General features: G+C 52.7%; 11 protein-coding genes across 11 annotated transcripts; 5 read left to right on the top strand and 6 right to left on the bottom strand.

The window, feature by feature from the left end:
• Window positions 1-1,021: 1,021 nt before the first annotated feature.
• On the bottom strand, window positions 1,022-1,192 carry PHYSODRAFT_413098 (hypothetical protein; the record flags this gene model as incomplete). The annotated part of the gene is made up of 1 exon (XM_009520938.1): window positions 1,022-1,192. A coding segment is annotated over one exon (171 nt), but the record flags the coding sequence as incomplete, so codon positions are not given.
• Window positions 1,193-2,399: 1,207 nt separating this feature from the next.
• PHYSODRAFT_419541 (hypothetical protein) lies at window positions 2,400-2,582 on the bottom strand (the record flags this gene model as incomplete). The annotated part of the gene is made up of 1 exon (XM_009520937.1): window positions 2,400-2,582. A coding segment is annotated over one exon (183 nt), but the record flags the coding sequence as incomplete, so codon positions are not given.
• A 1,769-nt stretch (window positions 2,583-4,351) lies between these two features.
• On the bottom strand, window positions 4,352-6,735 carry PHYSODRAFT_359145 (hypothetical protein; the record flags this gene model as incomplete). Its single annotated transcript, XM_009520936.1, has 1 exon — window positions 4,352-6,735. The coding sequence occupies one exon, from the start codon at window positions 6,733-6,735 to the stop codon at window positions 4,465-4,467; it is 2,271 nt and encodes a 756-aa protein (XP_009519231.1). The 3' UTR covers window positions 4,352-4,464.
• Window positions 6,736-6,982: 247 nt separating this feature from the next.
• Window positions 6,983-7,909, top strand: PHYSODRAFT_483906 (hypothetical protein; the record flags this gene model as incomplete). Its single annotated transcript, XM_009520935.1, has 1 exon — window positions 6,983-7,909. A coding segment is annotated over one exon (927 nt), but the record flags the coding sequence as incomplete, so codon positions are not given.
• A 966-nt stretch (window positions 7,910-8,875) lies between these two features.
• On the bottom strand, window positions 8,876-11,760 carry PHYSODRAFT_325107 (hypothetical protein; the record flags this gene model as incomplete). Its single annotated transcript, XM_009520934.1, has 5 exons — window positions 8,876-8,908; window positions 9,052-9,174; window positions 9,226-9,322; window positions 9,393-9,730; window positions 11,554-11,760. 5 exons carry the CDS (start codon window positions 11,758-11,760, stop codon window positions 8,876-8,878), a joined length of 798 nt encoding a protein of 265 aa, XP_009519229.1.
• Window positions 11,761-14,148: 2,388 nt separating this feature from the next.
• PHYSODRAFT_480573 (hypothetical protein) lies at window positions 14,149-15,333 on the top strand (the record flags this gene model as incomplete). Its single annotated transcript, XM_009520933.1, has 2 exons — window positions 14,149-14,478; window positions 14,557-15,333. The coding sequence occupies 2 exons, from the start codon at window positions 14,149-14,151 to the stop codon at window positions 15,331-15,333; spliced, it is 1,107 nt and encodes a 368-aa protein (XP_009519228.1).
• Window positions 15,334-18,297: 2,964 nt separating this feature from the next.
• PHYSODRAFT_353896 (hypothetical protein) lies at window positions 18,298-20,214 on the top strand. Its single transcript, XM_009520932.1, has 10 exons — window positions 18,298-18,391; window positions 18,498-18,572; window positions 18,663-18,763; window positions 18,839-18,927; window positions 18,999-19,042; window positions 19,108-19,292; window positions 19,363-19,466; window positions 19,537-19,782; window positions 19,856-19,977; window positions 20,053-20,214. The coding sequence occupies exons 1-10, from the start codon at window positions 18,322-18,324 to the stop codon at window positions 20,154-20,156; spliced, it is 1,140 nt and encodes a 379-aa protein (XP_009519227.1). The 5' UTR covers window positions 18,298-18,321; the 3' UTR covers window positions 20,157-20,214.
• Window positions 20,215-20,441: 227 nt separating this feature from the next.
• On the bottom strand, window positions 20,442-21,974 carry PHYSODRAFT_296182 (hypothetical protein; the record flags this gene model as incomplete). Its single annotated transcript, XM_009520931.1, has 8 exons — window positions 20,442-20,489; window positions 20,557-20,634; window positions 20,703-20,822; window positions 20,893-21,024; window positions 21,102-21,163; window positions 21,240-21,499; window positions 21,578-21,666; window positions 21,762-21,974. 8 exons carry the CDS (start codon window positions 21,972-21,974, stop codon window positions 20,442-20,444), a joined length of 1,002 nt encoding a protein of 333 aa, XP_009519226.1.
• Window positions 21,975-22,344: 370 nt separating this feature from the next.
• PHYSODRAFT_480919 (hypothetical protein) lies at window positions 22,345-23,320 on the top strand (the record flags this gene model as incomplete). The annotated part of the gene is made up of 3 exons (XM_009520930.1): window positions 22,345-22,550; window positions 22,622-22,843; window positions 23,095-23,320. 3 exons carry the CDS (start codon window positions 22,345-22,347, stop codon window positions 23,318-23,320), a joined length of 654 nt encoding a protein of 217 aa, XP_009519225.1.
• A 462-nt stretch (window positions 23,321-23,782) lies between these two features.
• PHYSODRAFT_487523 (hypothetical protein) lies at window positions 23,783-25,030 on the top strand (the record flags this gene model as incomplete). Its single annotated transcript, XM_009520929.1, has 1 exon — window positions 23,783-25,030. The coding sequence occupies one exon, from the start codon at window positions 23,783-23,785 to the stop codon at window positions 25,028-25,030; it is 1,248 nt and encodes a 415-aa protein (XP_009519224.1).
• Window positions 25,031-25,372: 342 nt separating this feature from the next.
• Window positions 25,373-27,034, bottom strand: PHYSODRAFT_296179 (hypothetical protein; the record flags this gene model as incomplete). The annotated part of the gene is made up of 6 exons (XM_009520928.1): window positions 25,373-25,504; window positions 25,586-25,702; window positions 25,778-25,959; window positions 26,043-26,301; window positions 26,382-26,607; window positions 26,694-27,034. The coding sequence occupies 6 exons, from the start codon at window positions 27,032-27,034 to the stop codon at window positions 25,373-25,375; spliced, it is 1,257 nt and encodes a 418-aa protein (XP_009519223.1).
• Between the last annotated feature and the right edge of the window lie 71 nt (window positions 27,035-27,105).

Raw genomic sequence — 27,105 nt, 5'->3', positions numbered from 1 at the left:
TCCCAAAACGCTGATTCCTGGGGCGAGAAGAAGCTTGTGCTGACCCCTTCCGCCGAGAAGTTGCACTGTAAACAAAGCTCGAAGATTGGGCAATACGCTGTTCAACAAGCCTCACCTGAAGTGTACTACGTGCACGCTACGGATGCTGTAGTACGTATCCGGCGCCGGGTGAACCTGCAAGATCGAACGTGCACGTGCGCTCGCATGGATCAGATGGGAATGCCTTGTCGACACCTCATCGCTGTGCTTGAAGTTCTGGTAAGTTGTCGGAAGTTTTTTCTTACTTCCAGCCATGCTACAAGGTTTCAACATACCAGGATACATTTAAGGAGCGCGCGGTCTTTATTCCCATTGAGACGGAAGTTACTTGTGACGCGGGGTGGCTGCCAGCTCGACACATTAAGAAACCAGGTCGCCCTAGAACCAAACGCATCCGGAGCAGTGGCGAAGAAGGCGGCGGAACCTCTCAGCGCTGCTCGCAATGCCACCAAAGAGGTCATAACAAGCGCTCGTGCACTGAGCAACTCGACGATTAGAAAATTCAAAGTAACGTCCCTCAGTCGCTATTGAACCTTAATGACGTCAGGTTTGCTCCTTACATGATCGCTGCATACATTGCCACATTCCTCCACTCCGCAATTTTGAATGAAGTCCCTCAGTCGCTATTAAACCTTTATTGAACCATTCTTGCTTCCTACACGATCTATATGCAATTTGCTACATTTATAAACTCCGCAAATTTTGAATGGAGTCCCTCAGCCGCTATTAAGCCTTAATCAAGTGAAGCTTGCTTGCTTCATAATCTATAAGCAATTTGCTACAACCTACCACTCCGCAAATTTTAAAAGAAGGCTTTCTCGTTAATTAGATCGGACCTTCATTCATCCAAGAAATTTGAACTTATGCATTCGTTGACTGTGTATCCTGTCCAACTAGTCCGAAGTCCCAACTAGTCCGAAGTCATACCGGTAGCAACCGTGCCATTTCCGTCTTCGCTGAGCTCCTCGTCAGACCCACCACGACAATCTTCGGAACCACACAAACATGTAAACCAGAGCTCATCCCCGTAGTCAACAGTAACTTCGGACCCCGCACCAATGTCTTCCATCGCCACCACCACGACCGTAACGAAGCGTCGATTCTGGACTTCATAGAATTTGCAGTTTGCTTCGCACGAATGGTTCATGAACCGTGCGGTGTTCCCTTTGTCGCGGGCCTCGATCCACAATTTTTGTCTGCGAGTCGAACGTGTCTCGAGCCCAATTGTATAGTCGCTGATTCGCTTTTTGTCCTTGCTGTAGTCGTGTGTGGTGAGAACGCCTGCACTATAGCATCCTCAAAGATTTTCTCGGTCGTAAAAACAGAATATCCAACATCCCCGCTGGCCAATCGCAGCCCGTCCAGAGTCCGCAGACGATTGCCGCAGTATTTGCCGTTCAGACAATTGTTTCGGGCGCAGAAAATGCTAGTTACAGCATTGGGGCATGTGTCGGGCCGACAAATGAACTCGCAACCGCACCAATCCATCGATCCCAAATCTGGAACAGCAATTTTGCATGGATTTTGTGTGTGTGCGTGATCTCCTCAACTTGCTCTGGCCAGGGAACAGCATCAGCTTCTATATACAGGTGCGGTGTAACCGTATCAGGACTTGGCTCGGTACTTAGCGTGATTTTGAATTTTCCTCTGGCTCTGATTCCATATCTCCCTCGTAGGCATCATTGTCACCAAAATGATCCTGCACCTCGCCATCATCCGTTTTCTTCTTTCCCACCACCGCTGTGAGCGGTCCGTCCAAGGACGACCGTATGTCTGCATCTTCTATTTTGTCCACTAGACTGTCGTCCTCGTTGGGGCTGTTGTCGCTGTCATTACTCGATAAATCGATGCAAATAACTTCTGGGCTGATAGGCGAGCGTGGAGCTTCATCCGCGACGGTTCTGGTATTTTCGACGAGCGCAGCATTCGATAGACGCCTCTCTTCAGCTCCAAACAATTCACCGCTGCATGTCTCCGAGTCGCTAGAACTCGATAACCTCTGGTGGTAAAAGTGGTGAACCACTCTGGTCAACATGACCCACACCAACGCTGTTTGTAAGCTCGTTTCGTGTATTCGTACCGATGGTACTAGCACTAAGCTCCATTTCTTGCTTGTCATCATCACTGGTGCCGTCCAAAACGATGACATGCAGAACCGGAGATCTAGCACAGGAGGTAGGAGGATCTGGACCATTACACCTATCTGCTCCGCGCGGTTCACTGTCCTCTTCTTCATTGGTCAGGTCGACCAAATCTGCCATGGCGCGAAGCGCCTCATCCTCATGGCGAGACTCCGCCACTGTCTTGCCCACCCGCGATATAAATGGCCCTGAGTAGCATGCACCCTTGGAGAAGGTCTTGTACTTGCTCAAAGGCGCGACTTTTATCACGCCACAACGGTACGCTCGAGCCGAGTCACGCACAGGAGCTCGCTGTCGCATGTGGTGCCTTTTGCGCGACTTCGCCTTGAAGTAGCCTGTCTTAGTAGTGCGCGCGACGTGCGAACGACGCTCGTGCTGCGCGTACGTCGGTGGGGCTCGCTTCCCAGACACCCGAGTCATAGCCGCTCGTCTCTCAGTCGGATGATGTGGGAATGAGATGTGCTTTTAGTCCGAATGGTTCCTAACGGGTCGGGTCTCAGTGGTATTACACCGGGTTTCGACCCGGTTGCACTGGCTATCAACTAAACAAGTGTCAGTACGTGCATGTCGTTCAAACGTGACCAGGCAAGCGTTGCTGGCGCTGTGAGGCACCGCTTCTGACAAACGTTTCCCCAACGCATACACCTTTTGACGTTTTCCCGTTTGTTTGCCCAGCAACGCAGCTACGAATCCTTTCGTATTCGCTAGCACGAAGTCCAATATGGTGCCCATGCTCGGTGTGAAAGCTAAAGCTTGGTGAGATGGGAAAGAAGGATCACGTGCGATAACTTAGCGTAGTTTGGGACAAAGTTCATACTCCCGCGAGTCGACATTTTGTTATCATCTGTGAAGGTGCATTCGGTAGGATGCGTGCATGAAGACAGCAGAGCAAAGCTCCCAAGCCTCTTATTAACCGCCTCAAGCAGTTGTTTGATAAGGTTTAGATTCTGTGCCTTGCAGATACGGGCTGCAACAGCACGAGACCTTGGTGGTTGCTGCCACAAAAATCATAAAGGCGAGCTTGCTTCAGACGAGGGTTTGAGCGAATTACACAAGATTCAACGGCTCATGCTGCTGTACTTGTAAACGAGATGTTGATCATCTCTCACCATCAACTTCAGTCAGCCCTCAGTCACGGTGGCTCGAAGCGTGATACTGTAATACATGTAATGTCGTGCTCGCTGGTGGTAAGGTGGAAAGGCACATGCATCCCGAAGCAACATAGCAAAGCTCCAATATCTTGATGCCAACTTCATTAGAGCTGATGTAGCGTCCTTAAGCGCAATTTTTTTTTAAATAGGAATTTGTTACCATATGACGCATGCAGCCAAACACGCAGCCACGCCGACATTGCAGGACCCACCCCGTGCCACCCGCTACAGAGAGGGATCCATAGTTGCAATCCAGCCGCGCAGCCGCTGATCCCCAAAATGACAAAATGACAACGACACGTCTTGCTCTCAAGCCGAACTTTGAGACAAAAGCCGCAATGCAAGGTCAACTCTCAGGGAAGATCGGTGAAAACTTTCAAGAACCCGCGCATGTTGTCCTTTCGTCTCCGCTACAGTAGTATTCGATGCCATCGAATCGATGATGCCGACGATACAGAACTCTGCCTGAATACCGAACGCCTGATATATATAAGGGCTCTAGGTTTATAAAGTGATCTCAGCGTTACCAGAGAATAGGATGTACTGAATTAGTTAATCTTAGACGGGATTTGACGCTTGCTTAGTTAATCAAACCCGAGTAAAGCAAACCTTGCTGTGGTGTTCCAAGTGAAGCGCAGTGCTGAGTTGTTTCAGCGCTGGCCTTCGACCAAGCGTGTTCGAACCACATCAGTGCGGTTAGTAGCTCAACTTTGTACTACTCGTAGAGGGCTTAGCGGGTAGTGCGCAAATGTGAAAGTGGAATCGTAAATACAGAGAAGATCGCACAGACAATCAAAAGGGCGCCAATTTTCAAACTGCACAGCTTAGTACTTTTAGCCAAACAAAGGTATCCTGGATTTTTACATCAGTACCTTTTGCCCATCTCCGTTCGTCCTGTTGTTGGACCTTGAAGTATTATTTATATGAGGTTATGTATTGTATACCCGTTCGGTATTGAGGCAGATTTCTGTACCAAGTCAACGAAGGCAGGAAGTTTGCATGATTCGGAACACAAGCTTTCAATGATAATGCAAAGGGATGCAATTCCTGTTCTACAAAGTTAATTACGCAGCGGTATATACAGCATGAAACATGCAATAGTGCAATATGAAAACTACCTATGTCACGAGGGCTTACTCCTGCTGGAAGCTGGCAACAGCCTGGGACACCGCGAAGTCGCCCGAGTGGCTGATCGACACGCTCAGCTTCGACAAGCTCAGACGGTTGAACACCTGCAGCGGGTAGCCCGACAGCAGCACGGACGGAGCGCCTGACGCCGTCATGAAGATCTCGATCTCGCGCAGCGGGGCGCCAGCTCCCTTCCACAGGTTCGGCTCCGTCGGCGAAGAGCTCGAGATGGCCTTGATCACAGCCTCCTTGGCGGCCCAGCGACCCGCGAAGCTCGCGGCCGGGTGCGGCGCGCTGTAGCAGTACGCCATCTCCTGGTCCGTGAAGTTGCGGCGGATGAAGTCCTCGCGGCCATTCAGGTTCTCGAACGTGGCCACCGGCTCCACGTCCACACCCATGCCCATGTTCTTGGACGCCAGACCCAGGTCGGTCGCCGCTTGGTTGATGGCAGTCAATAGCGTCGACGACGAGTCGGCCGAGTGCGTCTCCGTGGTCTTCTTCGAGGCCGCCGCCGCCGCTTCCGCAGCAGCCTTCGCCTTCTTCGCGCGCTTCTCCGCGCGCTGGCGGCGGTTCTCCTCCGCAGTGAGCGAGTCCGCGCCGCCAAAACGCCACGTCTTGGACGTCGCGTCGTACTCCGCGCGGGCCGTCGGGTCCAGGTACACGTTGCTCTCCTGCGCCGACGAGTACGGCGCCTCGTTCTTCACCTGGATGTGCGCCTGCTTGCCCGTGATCACGCCCTGCACGTGCGTGTTCATCTTGATCAGACGCTGCTCGCGACGAGCAGAGTAGTGCTGGAACTCCTCAGCACCCAGCGTCGACAGCAAGTAGTCCGGGTGCACCAGCACCACCTCGCCACCGGCCTGGCCGAAGCCGAAACTCTTCATCAGCACAGCCTTGATGCCCACCGTCTGGTAGCTACGGTTCGGGTACACGAGGTGGTCGTACTTGCGCAGCGTCGCGCACGTGTTGTCCAGCTGACGGTTGCCCGGGATCAAGCCCGTGTTCAGCACCTGCAGCAGGCCGTTCAGCATCCACGCAGCAGCGGCACCCTTCGGGTGGCCCGTCAGGTTCTTCTGGCAGATCACCGGAAGCGGGTTGCCCGCAGAGCGGCCCAAGTGAGCCATCTGCTTGTGCGTCACCTCGCTCTCGTTCTTGTCGTTGGCCTTGGTACCCGTGCCGTGGAAGCTAGCAGCGCCCAGGTCGTCGATATCCAGGTTCCACACGTTCAGCGCACCGCGAAGAGGAGCAATGTCCGTGCGGCCATGGTAGAAACCTTCTCCCCACATTGCCTGAGCGGCCTGCACCTTGCGCACCTTCATCTCATCCAGGAACGCCACACGAGACTCGTCCCCGTCGATCAACGCCTTCTCACGCGCATACCACTTCTCAATGCTCTCCAGCTCGTCGTCGAACTGACGGCGACGGAACTCCACGTCCAGCAGCGGGGAAGGCTTCGAGTTGTCCGACGTAGCCTCGCGCGCCGTCGTCAGAATGCCCTGACCAGGAGCCGGCACAGAGCGGCCGTTCTTGTCCGTTGCCGTATTCGTCAGCGCCACAATACCATAGATCGGCAGACCCATTTCAAGCGCGAGCTGGGCATCCATCAGCAGCTGAATACCAGCGCCATGGCTCTCCATGAAGCCACCACGCGTCGTCGAGCACGGACGGCACATTTCCTTGGGCTCACGACCCATTCCAGTCTCCTTCACCGAGTCACTCGTCGCCTTCATCTGCGCGAACTCGAACGCACCCTCCTCACCGAAATCGTCGTATCCACCAACGATGCAAATGCGAGCCTTGCCGCTCTTGATCGTCTCCGCACCGATGTCCACAGACTCAGCAGCCGTGGCACAGGCACCCACTGGGGTCTTGATCGGGCCAGAAGAACTCAAGAGCAGCATGTTCACCCATGCCGGAGGCGTGTTGATGAAGCACTCCTGCAGAGCGTCACTCGGAGCCGGCTTGCCAAGAAGGCGGTTCTTGTAGATCTGCGTGAATGCTCGCATACCACCCATTCCACCACCGGACGTGTTACCGACTTCCGACACGTGCACGTACTGGTAGAACTCGTACGGGTCTGTCACACCAGCAGCAACAAACGCGTCCATCGTCGATGCCAGCACGTACAGCGTAATAGGGTCCACGGCATCGGCAAGGTCCTTTGACAAACCAAGACGCTCCGCGCTCCAGCCCGTCGGGATCTGGCCAGCAACGAAGCGGTCGAAGTTGAGCGCACGAGGAATGTTCAGCACAGAACCCTTGCGCAGGCGAATCATCCACGCGCCGGACGCGTTCTGGAACACGTCCACGTTCTCCTTGCCCAGCTCCTTGCGAAACTGCAGAGCCTCCTCGCGGTCGGCCACCTCGATGGGGGACATCTTCTTGTCGATGGCCACCTGGTGCAGCACCATCTTGTTCTTCGGGTCGTACCCGTCGAACAGCTCAGGCTCAACGATGCGGATGCCCGAGTGTTTCAGGATGTCCTCCTCGTAACGCGGCTTCACCTGGTGGTCCGGCACGATCTCTGAACAGACCCCGCTGTCGGCTCTGCGTGTGGGTGAGCTGATCGTGGAGGCTGGCTTCCCCAAGGGTGTGGTGAACATTGTGCCGGGTGTTGGTGCCGAGGCCGGTCGCCACCTGGCCCAGCACCCGAACGTCGACAAGGTCGCCTTCACGGGCTCTACCGAGGTGGGCTACCAGATTATGCGCACTTCGCACGTGAGCAACCTCAAGCGTGTGACGCTGGAACTCGGTGGCAAGTCCGCCAACATCATCCTCGACGATGCTGACATCGACCTCGCCATCCAGCAGTCGCAGCTGGGCCTGTTCATGAACCAGGGCCAGTGCTGCATTGCCGGCACGCGTGTGTACGTGCAGGAGGGCATCTACGACGAGTTCGTCAAGCGCACGGTGGAGGCCGCGAATGCTCGCGTGGTCGGCGACCCGTTCGACCCCAAGACGGACCAGGGCTCGCAGATCGATGAGACTCAGTTCGAGAAGATCCTTGGTTACATTGAGGAGGGCAAGAAGGAAGGTGCCAGACTCCTTGCTGGTGGCAAGCGCCACGGCAACAAGGGCTGGTTCATTGAGCCCACCGTGTTCGCCGACGTCACGGATGACATGACCATCGCTCGTGAGGAGATCTTCGGCCCCGTCATGTCCATCCTCAAGTTCAAGACCATCGACGAGGTCATTGCTCGCGCCAACGACTCCGTCTACGGCCTGGGCGCTGGTGTGGTGACCAGCAACATCGACAACGCCATCAAGATCTCCAACGGCATCCGCACGGGCACGGTGTACGTGAACTGCTACGACGTGTTCGACTCGAACACTCCGTTCGGTGGCTTCAAGGACTCTGGCATCGGCCGCGAGAATGGCGAGCTGGGCCTGCGCAACTACCTGGAGCACAAGACGGTGATCATCAAGCGCCCCGAGGAATCGATGCCCTAGGCAGTGTGCATTTGATGTCTCTAGTAACAGTAACGTTAGCAGCTTTCTAATGGGAAAGCCACACTCGCGTCCGAATACACGTACGCATTGAAGTCTTTCCGACAGTGTTCTGATAGATAAATGGAAGGAACATCGGTAGTAAGTACACATGTACATGTACTAGCTGCTATCCTGGGTAAGGGTTAATATTGTTCTCACATGAAAAGCAATGATAACGCTGAAATACGGGGTGCCTCGACTCGAGGTTACGCTCCGTAAGGGGTGGCTGGTGCTGGTTCTCGGTCTGGGAGCGAAGGGGTAGGCAGGCGAACTACTCGGTTTTGACTCTGTCTGCTTTTTGTCCAAAATGAAAAAAACATAGGCACTTTACTCAAAACCCGAGAACCACCTCGGCGATTGAGTTCTCGGGTTCTTGGAGAATTGGCTAGGTTTTGTTCATTTTGGACAAAAAGCAGACAGTCAATACCGAGTAGTTCGCCTACCCCTTCGCTCACCGGGCCGAGAACCAGCACCAGCCAGCCTGACCAGCCCTAACGTAAAATGACTTGAATAAAGAAGCCCTGATAGAAGTCCGTTTGGATATTATTAAATAATTTAATTCAGACCCGGACTAAAAATAATAAAACTAACAAAAACTTACAAAGTCGTGCTGTGCACGAAGAAGCTCTGAAATTTCGCCTGTGAAGTCCAAACTTTTAATTTCAATGTGCTTTCTTGATGCAACTCAAGGTTTCCCCAGCTTTAGGTACTCGCCATTTTCTGGCAAAAAATCGATTATGCTTGTGGCGTTCGTCACTTGCTGACATATTGACTACAGCTAACCATGAAATAGGTTATGACTTCAAATTAAATGTAAACGATATCTTCACCAGCCAATACTTAAGTATGAAGGAGAGCGCAAGTTTTTTCGGCATTGAGTTGAAACACGCTGTCCAGTTGCTCTCCATTGAAGCTTTCAATGAGCAATTACTGCTTCAGGTCTTCATCGAAATCCTGCGTCTTTGAAACCAAAACAGACTGTCAACTGCTTGTAAAACATCAACTTGAGTCGTCGGCCTCGTACGAGTGGCAAATGTGCAACAGCGGCGGCGCCGTGCCCAGAATAAGCGGCGTGACGGGGTACCCCCCTTCATGGTGTTCACGACACCAGTGTAGTCGTCCGCCTTGCTGCCCAGCGCCAGATTGTCAAAGGTGTACGTGGGTTCGAACTCGTAATTCTTGGTGCCGAGCGGCGTGTGTCTCCTCAGTCTGCGTTTCTCCTCGCCCTCCCCAAGTCGGCGATGGTGGCAGCTCCCCCTCTTCATGAACTAATCCACAGACTGGAACAGTGGGAGCGCCACGGCCCGCAGCTCGTCCGAGTTGTCGCTGCTGTACCCCGAGCTGCCGAATCTGAAGCTCACGCGGCCCACAACCCTGTAATAACCACCGCTACGTTGCACGTGAACACGCCGGGCACGCTGCCCGCCGGCAGCTTCTCGCTTACGTTGACGGGTTCGCGCGGCGCCCTGTTGAAGCCATCTGCACCTGAATCCAGAACATGTGGCACTTGCCGGCGATCTGCGCCGCGTAGCTCGAGCTGCGTGCAACGAGGAAGAGCGTGCGCTCTGCCAGCGCCTCAAAGGCGATGGGTGTGCGCGAGTTCATATCCATGTCCTCGCGCTGGCGGCGCTGCAACTCCTCGTCGTCGTCTTCGTTGTGCTGGTTCTGATCCTGGTTGCGCTCTTGCTCGGGCGGTGACGCGGCCAGCAGCTCGTAGTCGCCCTCAGCGGGCGTGCCGTCCTCCAGAGCGGGCAGCTCCTGCTCCGGCATGTCTGCACCGAGCTGCCTACGCGATTGAGGCCATGCAGCGTCGCCGTGGTGTCTGCAATGGCAGCGGAAGGGGCTGCTCGGCGAATGAAGATCGGGTTGCGTCCCATGGGATAAATTGAGACCTATTAATTAGAAAAACCCACGCAATAAATTACCGTTTTAATTACTTACATTCGCATGTAGCGCGAAGATGGACGCGTCGCCGACAGGGTCAACATTAACGTGGGTGATTCATATAGACTAGAGGTATACGATATTAGGAGTTTTTCATAATGCAGTGGCTCAACAACTGTTTACTTTGTAGACTTATGTATAATATTTTCGGACAACCAGACCCTTTAAATTGCGATGGCTGTGTTTTTTAACAAAACAATATTATGAAGTTTGAGAAATGGGTGACCCGACCCGCCAGCTAATGAAGCATTCGAGCAAAGAGGTTGATGCTATACTCTAATATATCAAAATGGCGCGGAAAGTGGTAACACCGGTAGACTCTGAAATAAATTTCAGAGAACTCACGAAATAAATACCCCTTGTATGGTTCACGAAGTCTCTTGAAGACACAACATTTGCTGTTGCTCAGCGTAGTAACTAAAGCAATAGGTACTCTCCGAGTACAATGATGTTATTTTCTTAATAGAAGCCAAAATTTGGATTATATTTTATCTAATACAGAACGGATTGGCCGGTGTGGGAGAAGAAGTCGAACAAGACGAGCTTTATAGAAAGTTGGGCTACTTTCTATGATTACCGAGATGATCAATACAAAGTAAATATTACGGTAATAACGGAGTGCATTTTGTTGTTTGTTCTTGTTTTTCTTTTTTGGTACAAACGAAAATGAACAGTATTGCTTAAAATTTGTATTATTGTCAGGTAATATCCGTGAAATATAGTTTGCAATACATGTACATACTAGCTATCCAACCTTTGCAATTCTTGCATCTAAATCACAGGTGCATGAAATCTAATTCATGTGCTGCTAAGCAACAGTAGCCACTGCCAAGGTTGCTGGCCATTGGTCATCATGACCATGGGACCTGAGCAGCGATGCATCAGGTCCAGCACCTTCGTGCAATACTTCGTGAGTGGCTGCACCATGCAGCCACTACTGTAACAGGGTTACACGCACAAGTGGCTACAGTCACTTGTAACTCTAACAGACACACCAAAGGCTACATACATTTAAAACCACCACGACGGGTGGTCCATAGAGATTTAGGATTGGAGAGCTTCCCACTCTGGGCCCGACAGGTGGGGACAGTCAGCGCGTGCAACGTGAGTTGCAGGCGTAGTGTGGCTTTCCATGGACACCTCCGTATCCATGGGAAGGTTCTCAGCTCCGCGTTCGTGCGGTGACGTAAGAACTCAGGTAGTCGGTCGTTGGACGGACTACAAAGTGCTACCAGGTGTAATGGGCCTACTTTGGCTCACTACTTTAGCTTACACGTGTGCGCGTGTATGTGAGGAAGCGTAGCTAGTTTAACTTAGAGTTAATTATACTCGGGCCTCCGAGTATAGATTAATCTAAATAAACGATCCAAATAATGTTTTTGGGTTAAAATGAGAACTGCTATTTTTGTTTTATGTTTCTGACTTCCTCTAAATGTAATATTCTAAGATAGGAATCTGCCAACGGCTGGTTGGCAGAATTCCAATGCTATGCATGTCGCTCATTGGCTAAGAGATGCTACTCTCAGCCAATAGGAACGACTGTCAACAGTCATTGGTGAGGCGGCTGTAGCTACGATGCTGCGTACGCTAACGCCGACAGAGCAACATGGTGTTGCTCTGGGATTCATCATGAGGGAGCAGCGAGATGCTGCTTCGTCTACCACGGTGTCGTCGGGGACGACACCGCGCGCGCAATCGTAGCTGTCGCGACCGAAGCGCACGAGAGTGCGCTTCTCCCAATCGATGACCGGATCATGCCGTGCAAGCCACGGCATGCCCAACACAATGTCAAACTTATCGTCCAGATCCAGGACGATAAAGGTCTCGACAAACTCTTGATCTTCATACGTGGAGCGCACGCGTACCATGCGCTTCTCGGTCTTCACGACGGCATGTAATCGTAAGATACCAGGTGGGTAGCCGAGTAAACCGGAGTCCGTTAATTTTGTTCTACTCGCCTTTTTGTTTAGCCCAAGCTTCTAGGCTGTAGCTTGAGTGGTGGCCACATTTGTGAGGGGAAATGTATTTATTTCAAATTTAGGCTTCTTTCTTTTTAAATAGAACCCTCTTGGTTCAATTACACCATTTGGGGATTAGATATAAGAAATATTGTGAAAACCGAACACTATGTCCTATTTTTTTGCAAATCGATCGATTTGGGTATTTATTAAGCGGCTGAGACTTTGTTTTGTTATGATGCTACTCCGATTTGGCGTTCCCCAGCCCTGTTCATATACCGTGGACTGCCGTCGATTTATATTCAAATCACGTCGAATCCCCATGTGACACGGGGCATTATGAGGGTAGCTCGTTTATATGAACGGTGCCCCATGTCAACGTGGACGGCGAACTCGACGCTACCGTATACATGAAACACCCGATGGGTACATGCAATATGTGTCTGCGTCTGAACTATTCACGGGGCTGAAATTTGGCACGAGTGGCTGCTTATACCCTTGCTCTAGCCCGCTGCACGATGCAGTGCACCTCTGCGGCCTTTTATATAGCTCAGGAAGCTAGGCTCTCATTAGCATTTGATAGGGATTTGCACATGGACGGTTTACGACCAACGCTACGATTTAGGATTTGGCGTACAGACGAAACCCCCCAGTAGTGACACCTGGTTCTTTGAATACCCCGGTCAATTCGATCGCTGCAATTGCCACTTAATAAGTCCACCAATCGAATGCACTGAGAATTGTTAATCTGCAGGAAGATCAGCATCCCATCACCATCCCGCTCATGCCCATGTACGCTCTATACGTATAGTGAGCGAGCCCCCCCCCTCCTCCTCCTGCTCCCCCCCGTCCTGCTCTCTCATGTGTATGTCTATCGCTAGCAGGTTAATACACGGACTGGTACAGGCGGCTTTGACAGAGAGAGATAGCGGGCCAGAACTGCGCAGAACGGCAGTCGGTGTCTCAGACTAAGCGAGGGCTGGGAGACTACGCAAAGGCTGCACGTATACTGAGCGTCGGGGGGAGTGTCTGAGACTGCGCGATGACTGGGAGACGCGCTCAGGCGCTGCTCAGCGCCTGGGCGTCTGCTCCGAGGTTAACGTACACGAAGCTGGAACTGCCGGACCATGCAGCGTTTGCGTGAGGTGACAGGTGCGTTAGTGCTATCGCTATAGCTACGATGGGGGGAGGGGGGTTCTTAAATGTATTACTGCCTATCCTTTAGACCAGGACGTGACGCTCCGAGATGTCCACAACATGATTTCAAAAATGCTTGAAGAGCGCCGCGCAAGCGAAAGGGTCCGCCCAGGACCTACGGCTGGATAGATTGCGCTAGGCTACACGGACGTGGTGAAGTGTTGAGACCAGGGATACCAAGAACATCAAGGGTTGACGCGGTGGCGCTTCCTCGAGATGTATACGTGGGCGCAGAGCCTTATTCAAGCTGTTCAGGGTGACGCTCGTATCGTATAATACACACGTGTACGTTCCTGATAGTCTGTGTACCTGTAGATAACGACAGGGTACCTATTGGTGTGTGTGTGTCTGTAGATACCGTACGGGTACCTTTAGGTACTATGCATACTCGATTGATGTATCTACAGGCACTTTAAGAATGGTATGCGTACTCGCCTTTTCAGGGTCGATTTGACCGTGTGTGAGGCAGTTGGATGCCTGGCCAACTGAGAGAAGATCATAACTGAGCGCTTCGGTGCGTCGTTAAATAGAAGTTGACAATACGCGGGTTTTACGTTGTCATGGCAATGCTGCAAGTCTACCCTCTCTCCATTAGTGTAACGTGCAGTTTGTAGAGTAGCACAGTATTGTCAGGTTTATAACGTGGTCTAGTAGGCACGTCAATGTTGCTAGCGCAACTCTACACCCGATTGGCGCGACCTAGTCCTCAACAACTCCCGTACTAGCAGTCGACAAGGTGATCATACTGTTTCTTGGTCAATACGAGATTCGCCAAGTGTTTTTTACATTCGAACGACCGTTGCCACCACTTCATATTTCCTGCAACATTCGTGTAACATAGAGCTCTTGAAGCATTCAGAGCCACACAACGAAATCTCTACATTTGGTGAAATTTATGAAATCTATTTGAATAGAATACCCCTCTTTTTTAACCTCGGTACCAATATTACCTGACTCAGTGCCATTTGGTACCTAGAGACAGACGAGTGCCTGCAGGTTCTGTACCCATGTACCTCGATGGCCCGGTTATGTGCTTCCCACTCAGTGCCTTTTTCAACGATCTTACATCTTTCCACCCAGCGTCACAAGTCCAAGCAACCGATGCCCGCCACGAACACCTCTCGCCGTTGCCGCCTGACCATCGAGCAGAAGCTCGTCATCTGCACCTACGCGAAGAAGGCCCGCGCAAAAGAGAGCCTGACCGACGTCGCGGAGTGGGCGACACGCACCTTGAAGCTGAAGACCCCTCTCTCTCGCCAAGGTGCTGCCCTCATTGTCAAGCGGGAGGCGCATTGGGTTGCTACGGCCGAGTCGCACCGTGGTCGGAAGCAGGTGGTCTCTCTGCGACACCGCAAGACCGACGACATCATCATGAAGGAGATCAACGACATGGAAGGAACTGTCGAAGCCGTCACAGGCGATGTGATCAGAGTCGCTGCTATACGTTCCAAGGCGTACGGCGATATCTGTGTCCTCAAACTATCCAACGGATGACTGTACAAACTGCAGCAGCGCAACGGAATCTCGCAGAAGCGGAAGCACGGCGAAGCTGCCTCTGTAGACGACGACGCCGTCGAAGAGGGAAGGAAGAAGATACGCAAGCTCACCGACGCCTATCCTCGCTCTGAAATCTACAACTTCGACGAGACCGCTTTCTTCTTTCGCCAAGACGCAAAGACGACGCTCACACAAAAGAAGGCGGTCTCTGGACGCAAAGACCCAAAGAACCGAATCACGCTTGCGCTGGCCGTGAACGCCGACGGCCCCGACAAGCTGCCGCCGCTATACATCGGCTCCGCTGCTGTTCTGCGCCCGTTGCAAGGGCGTGATGTGCGTGCTGAGCTTGGCGTTATCTACAAGCACAGCCCGAAGGCATGGATGACTACGTCGATCTTCTTGGAGTGGTTGGGCGAGGTCAACCACCAGATGTGGCTCAAAGACCGCAAGATTCTGCTGCTGGTGGACAATGTAAGCTCGCATGTCCAGCCAGAGGTGTCGTTTAGCAACATCAGACTTGCGTTCTTGCCAAAAAACACAACGTCCCGCTTGCAGCCACTCGACCAAGGGATTATTCGCTCGGTGAAAAGCAAGTACTCCAAAAAGAAGGTGATGGATAGCGTCGAGCGCTATTACGATGACCGTGATCAGATTAAAGTCGACCTTTACACTGCTCTGAAATGGAGCAAGGAGGCCTTTGACGGGGTCACTTCGAAAACTATAACCAATTGCTGGAAGCACGCCGGTATTCTCTCAGACAGAAGCAGGATCTCTTCTCTACTTAACTAAATATCAGTACATTGCATGCGGCGGATTTTGTCGTGCGTGGCTTCCTCTCTAATCCTATCGGAAACCCGGTGCCACTACTGGGGGGTTCGTCTGTACCCCTTTTTATATATTTTCTACCCCACCTAATCAAGCTGATCTGGTCTGGACATCTTTGCCGGTTTTCACAATAGTGGGTCTCAGTTCTGGCAGCAGCAAGATAGCGCTCTCCGAAAACCCTCCAAATTTCTCCCAATCAGAGACGGAACGAACTGAGACCCCCTTTGCAGTTCGGCAGCAGCAAGATGCCTCATGCGTGGTCTTCTTGCTCATGTAGCCTATTGCTCAACTACATAGTGCTCTCATACATATATACATGTTATAGGTGCCCAGCAGCGTGCTGCGGCAAGCTGTCACATGCTTTCGATGCGAGGACTCACTGCTACGGGGTCGGTGGAGGTCAGATTGAGCCCGCGGCGGTCGATCCGCTCAACCCCAGCAGCCCCATGCTATCTGATCTAACGAAAGCACCTGTGGAGGACTCATATACGTCGGGGGAACGTCGGCTCCCGCTGGCGTCGCTCCTGGGGCGGTCCGGCAATAGGTGGGATCCATCTTGCTGCTGCCGGCGCTATACTGCACCAAAATCGTGGCAGTACCGCATTTCGCATGTAGAGAAACACACCCATGTCATAGGTTTAGGTTAATTACTGCACTCGAGCCTACAAACAATGTAAAACCCCAAAACTGGGTCACGCGATCATTTCGTACACAAAAATGGCAAGATGGTTGTATGTATGCGGATGGCGCGGAGCGATCTCCTCTAGAATGGCGCTTAAGCTAGCAACAAGTCTAGGCGCCATCTACAACTATGTTGCACAGGAACCACACCACTAAACCAATTATCTACAGCGTTGCTTCTTCTACTACCATCGCTGCAGCAGCCGTGTTGTGCGCTCTCTCGAGCTTGCGCGTTGTGGTTTAACCTCGTGCTCCCCATATCCCGCACTCAGGCGCGCCTCAACTGGGCCCACACCAGGCGAGGCTACTAACTATCACTCCGACGAGGCGTATGCCTCCAAGCGCGCGGGGAGGGGGCAGCGCGACGTTGGCGAGCGGTGCGCAGCTCTTCCCCTCTGCCTTCGCGCGCTTGGAACTGGTGGCTCAATGTGATTGCAAAACTACCCAAATTAGGGGTGTATCTCTCACTTGTGTCGAGCATTCGTAAGACAGTTTGACGACAAATCAAATGTAGCAATTTCATTGGTTAATATTGCATTATGTAGTCTCGAGTGTTGCTGCATCTCGGCTCGTAGATTGGACTGATTTATCTGTGTGCGCATTTTGCCCCCTTTACTAGAGGCAGCGCACTTGAAAAATGCCCCTTGAAATGTCCGGGCCTTTGATCCTGACGCCATGCACTAACCTCCTGCTAGAAGATTTAAATATACTTGCCAGGAATGTAAGGACATCATAGCACAGTTATCATGCGACCGTTTGTTCCCGTAGTGGAGCAATGTTTCTTCGCTTTACAGGGGTGAACGACTGTTGTCGTTCACCCCACCACGCCAACTCTCCTTTCTACAGTAAAGTACTAACACTACGTAGAATATGGAGATTCGGATAGAGCGCGCATACGCAAACCAGTCTACGCTGTAGCATCGACAAAAAGCATGGCTGCAGGCAGTGGCTTAGTTGCAGGAGATACCGAGTAACTCGCCGATGCCGAAGGTCGAGCCCAGCAGCGATATGGCGCGCGCCGAGCGCCCGCGCAGCAGTGTGGAGCTTCTCCGCACCTCAGCGTCGTAGGTATGAGATTTAGGTATTATCGCGGTTGCAGAGTACGTGGTTGCATTTTGTTGCCGGACTGTAATGATTAGGTAAGAGGGGGTTGGAGGATCTCGGGAAGCCCACTGGCAACACCGTTCTCTGGCTGCCACGCCTTCACAACTACTATGATGTACGCTCAAGCATAACATTTACTACATTAAAATGTACATGTAGTACCGTTACGAGCTATTTGTCCCTCTTAGTTTACGTCTGCCAACTTCATCGTACCTCCGTGCCCTACAACGGCTGCACCTCTGAGTGGAACAGCTCCACGGACTGCATGCACGCGTTCGTGCAGTCATTATGCCGATATTTAAGCTTGCTGCCAGCGGCCAACTACAGGCATGTGTGAACAAGAGGCTACTTACCCTACCGCACCATACAACTGCATCGTTTCGGCGCTCAAAGTTGCCACCGCGTCCGCGGCAACGATGCCGCTGTGACCTGAACACTTTTGGCCAATTGTATGGCGCAAACTAGTGTCCGACAAACTGTCTTATGTTTTGACAGACAATATGCAATGTAGCCACTGGTATACAAAAACCAAGATGTAGTCAAAACGCGTTGATCGGAAAACGTAAGACGCGTTGTCTTATGATAGGCATTCTGGGGCTAAGTATCGTCTTACGAAAGAGCATGAATCTACATGCGATCCCACGGACTTTTCTCTCGCATCTCTGATTGGTCTAAATAAAGGTGTATCTCTTAAACCGCTGTAGCGCGAAATGCGGTATGGAAAGGGGTCGGCAGCAAGATAGCAACCGAGTTTTAACCAATCACAGCTCATATCCTTCAAGATTTGTAAGAGCGCTATCTTGCTGCTGCCAGAACTGAGACCCACAAATAGTAGTCCGGGTATTATTCGGTGAAACTAATATATTAGTAAAATAATTATACACAACAATAATTGATGGAAACCAATTATTGTTAGCCTTCAATCAATTACATGTATTGGATTTAGCTTTTTTTGTGTCGTTGCATTCGGGAATCTCAATACTTAAATCACGTATATCCAGCCCGTCCCCGCCAGAACCGCGGGTTCCATTCATACTGAAATTCAACAGACCCATTCCGCTCCGCATCCTTCTCTCCCGAACTTCGACTCAGAAATCTGCGAAGCCGCGCGAGAGCTCCAGCCGACGCCCACTCCGCAGTCTTCCTGCCGCCCTCCGCCCGCGCCCCATGTCGGTTATGAACCTCAGCCGCGAGCAGCAGAACGAGCTCCTCTTCGTGGGGTTCAACCAGGACAGCGGTGCGTCCCCTGCGTGTCCTCTCTGCGTCGTTATTCTCCATGTTAGATCCCTCCCCCGTCCGCGAGCTCTGACGCGCCTCCTGCCGCCTCTTACGCCTCTATCCAGGCTGCTTCGCCTGCGGTACCGACTCCGGCTTCAAGATCTTCAACTGCGACCCGTTCAAGGAGACGTTCCACCGAGGTCCGAGCGCTCTAGAAGCCAGCAACCAGGTGAAGGCTTAACTACTGCGCTGCACAGGCTAACCTCACTTGTCTTTTGCTATTACGGCAGACTTCTCTAATGGCGGCATCGGCATCGTGGAGATGCTCTTCCGCTGCAACATCCTGGCCATCGTCGGCGGCGGGCGCAATCCGAGATACCCTCCTAACAAGGTGACGCCGCTTGTGGATCGAAAGACCGCTGAGCAATTGTGAGCTGACGATATATGTGGGTTTTTACACGACTAGGTTATGATCTGGGACGACCACCAGAGCCGCAACATTGGAGAGCTGAGCTTCCGCAGTGAGGTGAAGGCGGTGAAGCTCCGTCGCGACCGGTACGAGTGACTAGTGGTTCGATGGAGATTTTCTTCAGTATTTTTTACCGAAATTTTTTGTGGCCGTGTAGTGTGGTGGTGGTGCTGCAGAACAAGATCTACGTTTACAACTTCTGTGAGTCTATGGTGATTCTTAGTGCAGTGCTGGACTTATTCTGACTTCTAGGATTTATTGTGCAGCGGATCTGAAGCTGGTGGACCACATCGAGACGATTGCCAACCCCAAGGGCCTGTGCGCGCTGTGCCCAAATCCGTCCAACACAGTGCTGGCTTGCCCAGGCGTGACGCGCGGCACCGTGCGCATTGAGCTGTATGATCTCAGAAAGACTACGCTCATCACCGCCCACGAAGCAGAGCTGTCGCAGGTGAGGGTTCTGTCAGTGAGGCCCGTGGTTACTGCTGCTGGAAGTACTGATCGAAATCGTGTTATTGCAGATCTGCCTGAACCTTGATGGCACGCGTCTAGCAACGGCGTCAGACAAGGGCACGCTCATTCGTATTTTCGACACACAGAGTGGTCAGATCACGCAGGAGTTGCGGTGAGTGTAGCATTGGATTCATGATCAATGCGCTGGAAGCTGTTATGCTGACGTGGATATATTTTCGTAGCCGTGGAGCGGATCGCGCGGAAATCTACAGCATTTGCTTCAGTCCTACCGCGCCTTTGCTCGCCTGCTCAAGTGACAAGGGCACGGTGCACGTCTTTTCGCTTACGGCCGAGGGTTCTGGCCACAGCTTCTCGTCCGACCCGACCACGATGGGAAATGTTCCGTCTCAAAGTGCCCCGTCGCACTTTTCGGCGGGAAGTGCTCCTCGTAGCGGCGATGATGACGGTACTGAAAACTCCAAGTCCAGGTACGTATCCATGTGCTACTCAACTTATGCTGCATTCACAGTCTAACATTTTTGCTGCAATCGCTGTGTGTAGCTTGTCGTTCATGCGGGGATTGCTCCCTAAGTACTTCAGCTCTGAGTGGAGCTTCGCTCAGTTCCGTGTACCGGAGACCCGGACGATTTGCGCTTTCGGGACGGAGAAGAACACCATCGTCGGTAGGTTCTGCGTCATCCTAAATTGTTTGGAAGTGTGAGTATGTAAACTGACACGGTCATCTGGGTGTGTCATAGTTGTGGGCGCCGACGGATCATTCTACAAGGCTGTCTTCGATGCCAACGGCGAATGTCAGAACACTTCTTACTCCAAGTTCATTCAGTCCGACGAGGATGAATAGACACGCCAACCCTGACATCGCTCTGCTATCCTCAGTTCAAGATACCTGCCATCTTTGTATGAAGGAGTTGCATCGGGCGTCGGGTCACACAGCAGGCGCTGTTGACCATGCTTGTATCATCTTTATTGCGATTGCTTTCCGTTGCCAGTTTGATCAGCTTTTCAGGTTATCAAATGTGAGGTCGGGTTTAACAACTTCAGGCGAAACAGTCTCATTATTGTTGGCATTCTTCTACCGATGGGGGAAAAAAGTGAGGACTTGTGTGATGTTCGACTCGCCTCGAAATTAGTCTCCATGAATAGAGTACTTCTCGCGAACAACGCTTGGGTCGTACTGCATGCAAGGAGTGATGTAAGCGCACACACGCATTATAAACACAACACTGGAAAAGCCCACTTACCACTTCCCATCGACTGGCGGGGAAGATGTGTTTGTTCTTCTCGTACCAATGACGGTCGACAACTTTGCCTGGGTGAGACTACAGAGACCAAAACACAAATTAGACCCAAGGCTGTGATCCGAACTGATAGATCAGTAAAAACGCACCTCGTCCTTCTCAACACGTCGGTCCTGCACAAGACGGACGTCGTCGTGCACGTCGAAGTGGAAAAGAGGGCCACTTTTTCCACGCGCCTTGGTCACGATTAAATCGTAGAAAGAGTAGTGCTAAAGGTGCAACAACAAAGAAAACGTTAGCACCTCCTTATTTCCTGGCCAGAACAAATAAGAAGCTTACGTGGGGGATGATGAGGTCTTCCTTGATGTAGATCAAATTTTCGGCCCCGACACCACGCAACTCGGCGAACTCAGTCACTAACTGCTGCTTAACAAGCCCCAGGTACTTGCCAATTGTAGTCTTTTTTGGGACCTACCACAGCAAAAGCAATGTTAAGAAAGATCAGAACATGTCACCAGAACGACTTACAATTCGAAAAGTACACGTACCGTAATCTCCCGTCGGTGACCAGAGCCATCCCAGTAACTGTAGGTCACAGCGACGTTCTCATCTGCAGACACAATAGGCACATTAACGCTCAGATCTCAGCAATGGATGCGATATCTCAGCATAGCGGAGATACGCACTTTTGATTCGCTCTTGCTCCGCTTCCCACTCCTCCTTCAGCCGCTGGCGCTCGCGAGCTTCTTCCTTCTCACGTTCCTTATCCGGCAAGAAATCCGTCTCCACATTAGGGTTTTTGATGCTCTTCTTTACACGCTTGGGCTTCATAGTCAGCTCTTCGTCCGCTTCATCCTCTCCGCCGTCCATATCGAACGATAGCGGTCCCATCTTCTTGGCTTTTCGTTTCTTCTTCTTCTTCGGCTCATTCTGCTTCTCTTCCGATCTATCACCAACAGTACCGACAGCCACAACACATCAAATATCTATACAAATCCAAACAACGAGGGATAACAGCTCTCACTGCAGGTCGACTGGGGCACTCTTGCGGTTCTGCAGGTCCTCGCGCTTCTTCCGGAACTCCTCAGCCGTCACCAGCCCCACCGTTTGACGCTGCACCCGCAAAGTTATCACTTAGCATAATGTAATAACGAAGATTCATAGCAAAACCCATGAGCTGCCTGGCTGAATCAATCAAAGCAACGCACCTTGAACTCGCTCTCGTCGTCGTCCTGGTGCGACTGGAAGTTGGCGTCGATGCGTGTCCCTCGGCGGTTCGTCTTCTCGATATCCTGGCGCTTGGCCTCGTACTCCTGCTTCTGCTTCTCGCGCTGCTTGGTCAGCTTGGCCGCGCGCGACCCAGCCACGTTGCCCTCCACCGTGTGCGCGCCCGACGACCCATAGCGCTCGATGCCCGTCATGATCACCCAGCAGCCCAAGCTAATGGAGCTGTTCGGCCGCGCTGGTACATTTGCGTTCGATTAAGTACGAGTTAGTTGGTACATGTTTCCACTAAGTACGATACGATTACAGTATTGACTTTTTGAACCGAGGCAGGGAAGAAGTTCAGGATGCTGCGCAGACTCAAGGCCTCGTCGGACGCGTACGTGGCGTGGGCCCCGCTCCTCACAGCGCCTTCTACCTGCAACACTCGTGTCCACGTAGTCGTTTAACGCATTGTCGTACCATTTGTTTCGCCCTTTGCGTTGAATCTGCAGTTCGCAGCCGTCGCCGAACGCGGCGCCGGACGACGCGCAAACTGCCAGCGAGCAGGGCGTGAGCGATGGCCCCATGTCGTCTCTGCAGAAGTACCGGTCGCAGACCATGAAGGACTACGGACTCATGATCGAGTACAAGCACTTGCGCCAGCACGTGCCCAGCGGCATCTACGTGCTGCCGAGCTTCGACCACTCGCGCATCTGGTACGGCGCCATCTTCATCCACGCCGGACTCTATCGCAACGGAATCTTCAAGTTCACCATCTTCCTGCCGGAGAGGTAAGTACAAACGCTGTTAGTGCCATTGAGGTAGTCGTATTACGAGGCTGACTGTGCTTGTTTGTTGGCAGCTACAATGGCCCGGGCACGTATCCTCGCATTGTGTTCAACACCAAGATTTTCCACCCGTATGTGTACGAGGACACGAAGGAGCTGGACTTGAAGCCCAAGTTCCCGGAATGGGACCCGGAGCTGCACTACATGGTGGCCGTGCTCACCTACCTCAAGGGTATCTTCTACATGAAGGACTTCCCCGATTTGGCAACGGTGGCGAACGGCGTTGCGCTGGATATGTACGTCGATAATCGTTGTTTATGTGGGAGTAGACCTGTTTAGTGCAGTGCACGAAAGTCCCCACAAATGCACTAAAGTACTTTAGTGCACTTTTGGGGCACCTGCACACAACTGATGCTGGAGATTAGAGCGTGCACTAAAGTACTTTAGTGCATTTGTGGGGACTTTCGTGCACTGCACTAAACAGGTCTATGTGGGAGTGATGTATGTGCTTATGGTTTTTCGTTGGTGTCCCGTTACTGGTAAGCAGGTTTCGCCACGACCCGGAGAACTACGTAAACAAAGTGGAGGAATGCGTGGACGAATCGCTCACGAACGTCTACAACAACGAGCAGGGGTCCACGATCCGATTCACGAAGCACAATCCCGCCCACGACAATCTGCGGCAGGAGCTCTTTGCTCAGTTGGATGCCACACCGGTAAGCGATTACCCAACTATTGCACCTGAACATGTTCGAGGTCGCCTGATTCATTAACCTTTGAACGGTTGCATCAATGTAGCCCGCCGCACCACAAACACTAGAGGAGAAGATGGCTGCTCCTCCGTCGACACGGTCGCTGTCCATCGTAACGGCAGCCGCAGCGGAAGGAGCTTCTGGCCAAGCCACTGCTGCTGCACCTGCAGATGAGCCCATGCCAGACACGTTTGAGGAGTAATAGGGAACGTTGCCTAATGTAGCTACAGAGTGTCAACCATGTTAGGAAGCTTGCCCCACCGTGATGTTGAGCCTATGCTGTCATGTTGAAGCCCAAAGCACCTTATCCTGTCCTGCACGGTCTCACCTAAAATATGACGTTTAACGCAAACGCAACATTCTTACCCTGATTTTGCAACTCTATCTTCATCGTTCGAAACCCGGTTGCTTGTTCAGGGTGTAAATTCAAAAAAGGAAACTTCCCATTGCGTGATTTTGCACACCGGACAAGCTCAAGCTCACATGCCCGCCGCGCCCATGTCGAGCGACGCCGGCCTGGGCTCCAAGGAGGACGACGCGCGCCTGAACGAGCGCATCTCCAAGGCGCGCTCGGAGCTGTCGGAGCTGCACAAGATCATGGTCAAGGACGACCGCGACCGCCTGTTCCGCGAGAGCGACGGGCCCGCAATGCGCACTCGCAGCCGCACGACCGGCGGCAGCGGCTCTGCAGCCCTCAAGGACGCCTCGCTGCGGCCCGCGCCGCTGGACACGGACTTCCACACGCCGCAGCCGCTGCGCAGTGCGTCGGGCGAGCGGCTCATGCAGCTGTCGCGTGGTGAGGACTCTGGCCGCTCGGACCGCATGCGTCTAGCGGAGCTCTCGGACGAGCAGCTCAAGTGGCCGGCCGCAGAGGCGGAAGCAGCAGTCCAACGCCCGGGTAGAGCAAGGATGAGCCCCAAGGGTAGAGTGCGAGCCACCACCACCCCACGTCGCACAACGGCCAAGGATCTGAGAGACTACTCCACGGACTTCGTGCAGCAGGCGCTGAATTTTGACAACGTCACGGATAACGACGATACAGGAGCTGCGTCTCCGTCACCGCCGAGATCGGGAAGTATGAGGCGGCTTGGAGAAGATGTGGAACGCAATTTTGAGCAGGAGCATGCCGGTGAGTTCGGCGAAGGCAGGACGCAACAAGATCTGCACACGTACGTGCGGCAGATGGAGGAGACTATCGCGCAGCTCGTGCAGCAGAAGGACGAGTTACTGAGGAACCAGGCCGAGTTTGACAAGCAGGCCAGTGGCATCTTCCCGTCCTTGGAGAATCTGAACCATCAGCTGTCACAGATCGTGCAGGGCAAGCTGCTGCACTCGGGGCAGTCGCAGAACAACGACGACGTCGTGAATCTGCATGAAGACATGCTGGACGAGCTGCGCGTTCAACGAGAGCAGTTGAGCGAGTTGGAGGCGGATAGCAAACGCCGCAAATACGACGCGGAATTGCAGGAACAGGACCGCGCGATTGAGATCTCGCAGATAAAAGCTGACATTATCAGCATTGTCACGAGTGGGAAAATGCGCGACGAGCGTGCCGAGTTGTTAGCAGACTCCATCAAGAAGCAGCAGCAGGAGCTCCAAGAGGCCGTTAAGAATATGGTGCAGCGGTACCAATTGCTGGATAAACGCATCAACCAGCTCCAGACACCCATGACCCAACCTCGACTTGTGGTACGTTTGCCTAAGCTTTCTTATTGCTTAGCATTTGACTGACAATGGCAATCTGTGTCTATCAAATGTCTAGGGACGCAAGTCGCAACGGAACACGCTTCTCTTCATCATCGCAATGTTGCTGGGAATTATTTCCGTAGCGCTCGGGCTCTTCGTCATGAGTAGTGGAGACTGCGGCGTGATGGAGCGATGCCACCCGCTCATATAGTTAGTATTTCATCCATTCCCTAGGTTTCCTCATTTTTAACAAGCTGACGAAGTAGACAGCTGCAGTCCTGATCTTGATGATAGCGTGAATGCGCTTGGATTATCAAAGAGTCAATGGCTTCGTCATTTCCTTAGATTCGCCCGCAAGAGTTCAAAGCCAAAAGAAAGTGAAAGGCTCTATCCCTGCTTCACCTTGAAGATGCGGATACCGAGAATTGTGGCGAGCTCCGTCGACAAAAAGTAGATCATGTGCACGTAAGCAGAGAGCGAGATCACGAAGAAAAGCTCAACCACTGAGCTTTCGTGACCCTGAGCAGCATAGAGAACGATCGATTTAGCAAACTCTTACTCACTACCATAAAATTGCTGGCAGCAGCGGGACGAACTTACCCAGGGCACTATACCAGCCACCAGCAGGAAGGAGACCGCAAGTTGGATTAGGAAAGTCTTGCGCAGCAGCCAGTACGGCTCTTCACACATGTGCGAAAGCATCATGTGCATCACCATCTACAAAGCAATCGAAAAAGAATTGATGTTAGAACGAATGCCTACAGTGAAACAACCCCGCAGAGAATACCATACCTTCGCGAATACGAGCCCCACAGTCCAGATAAGGAGACGTGGGTGGTCCGTAAACACATCCGACGGCGACCAAAGAACCCAAAGCGCAGACAGGATGACGAGCGCAATGAAAGGAGTGATGCCAAACAGAGCCGCTGCGCCATCCTTCGCCTTGCTTTCCATAGATCGGATCGCGACCACCGCTGAGCAAGACAGTAAAATACCACAAAAAGGTTAGATTTCTCGAAAACATCATGCCAAACGTACAGGAATATCAAACACGTACCACTGAAGAAGCACTGGCCGAGGCCACTGATGATAGTGACCAAGACGAACACGTGGTTGTTGTTGAGCTGCGGGAAGATGATGTTTGGCTGAGTCCAGATCGCAGGGCCCACAATGGCCGTGCCAAAGTAGATCGAGTACATGATCAGCAAGCCTTCGTTGGGTCCGTTAATGACCGGGAGCGCCAGAGTGCCCGTGTAGTACTCCTCCCACGTAGCCATGAAGAACACCATCGCCGGCGCCAAGAAAGTCAACAACGACTAGTAAAGCAACGCGACACACCTCGTCAGTACGAACACCTCGACTACTCTCCCATAGAAACTATCACCGCCACACTCACCCAGTACGTCGGCCCCAGCATGACAGTGGACGCAAAAGTGCACGCACTGACAACCACATTCAGTGCATCACAGCCGTGGTCGAACAGGAGTCCGAGCGGCGACGAGTTGCCCGTCTTGCGAGCCTGCTTGCCGTCTGCCACGTCCAAGATCTGGTAGAACAGCAGCGAGAAGCCCGCGTTCGCGTAGACCCATCGCGGCGTCTCCTCCACCATATTGGGCGAGTACCTGCAGGTCAGTTCAACAGCATGTGGAGTCAGGAAGTCAGTGCACAGAGTCTCCAGCATCTCTATCTCTATGTAGAGGGCACGTACCAGAGCATGATGACGTGCGACAGGACCACGAGCGACAGCGCCCCGATAGTGATGGCGTTGGGCGCCAGTCGCGGCGACAGCACGTTGTCCACGAGCCACTGGGCCGCCGGAGAGATGACGTGGTTGTACAGCAGAGACGCGTCGCTGCCGCTGTAGCGGTAGGCCAGGATGTGCTTCACGCCCTCCTCGGTCACGTAGCGGTACGACTGCGCGCTGGGCTGCGCGTCGGGCTGGGCTTCATGCTGAGGCTGCGGCTGATCCTTGGGCGCCTCACTTCCGGTGGGGGTCGGGGCGGGTGACGCAGCGGCGGCGGCAGCAGCGGCGGACCTCGTGAGCACCATAGTGGATGGATATCGCTAACGCAACTGTGCGGGAAAACCATGGCTACATTGATTCGGTGACGGGAATGTGA

The sequence above is a fragment of the Phytophthora sojae genome (assembly GCF_000149755.1).
Source record: "Phytophthora sojae unplaced genomic scaffold PHYSOscaffold_2, whole genome shotgun sequence".
Classification (NCBI taxonomy): domain Eukaryota; phylum Oomycota; class Peronosporomycetes; order Peronosporales; family Peronosporaceae; genus Phytophthora; species Phytophthora sojae.
The sequence above is the reverse complement of the archived record's forward strand: the minus strand, read 5'-3'. Positions and strand labels throughout refer to the sequence as shown.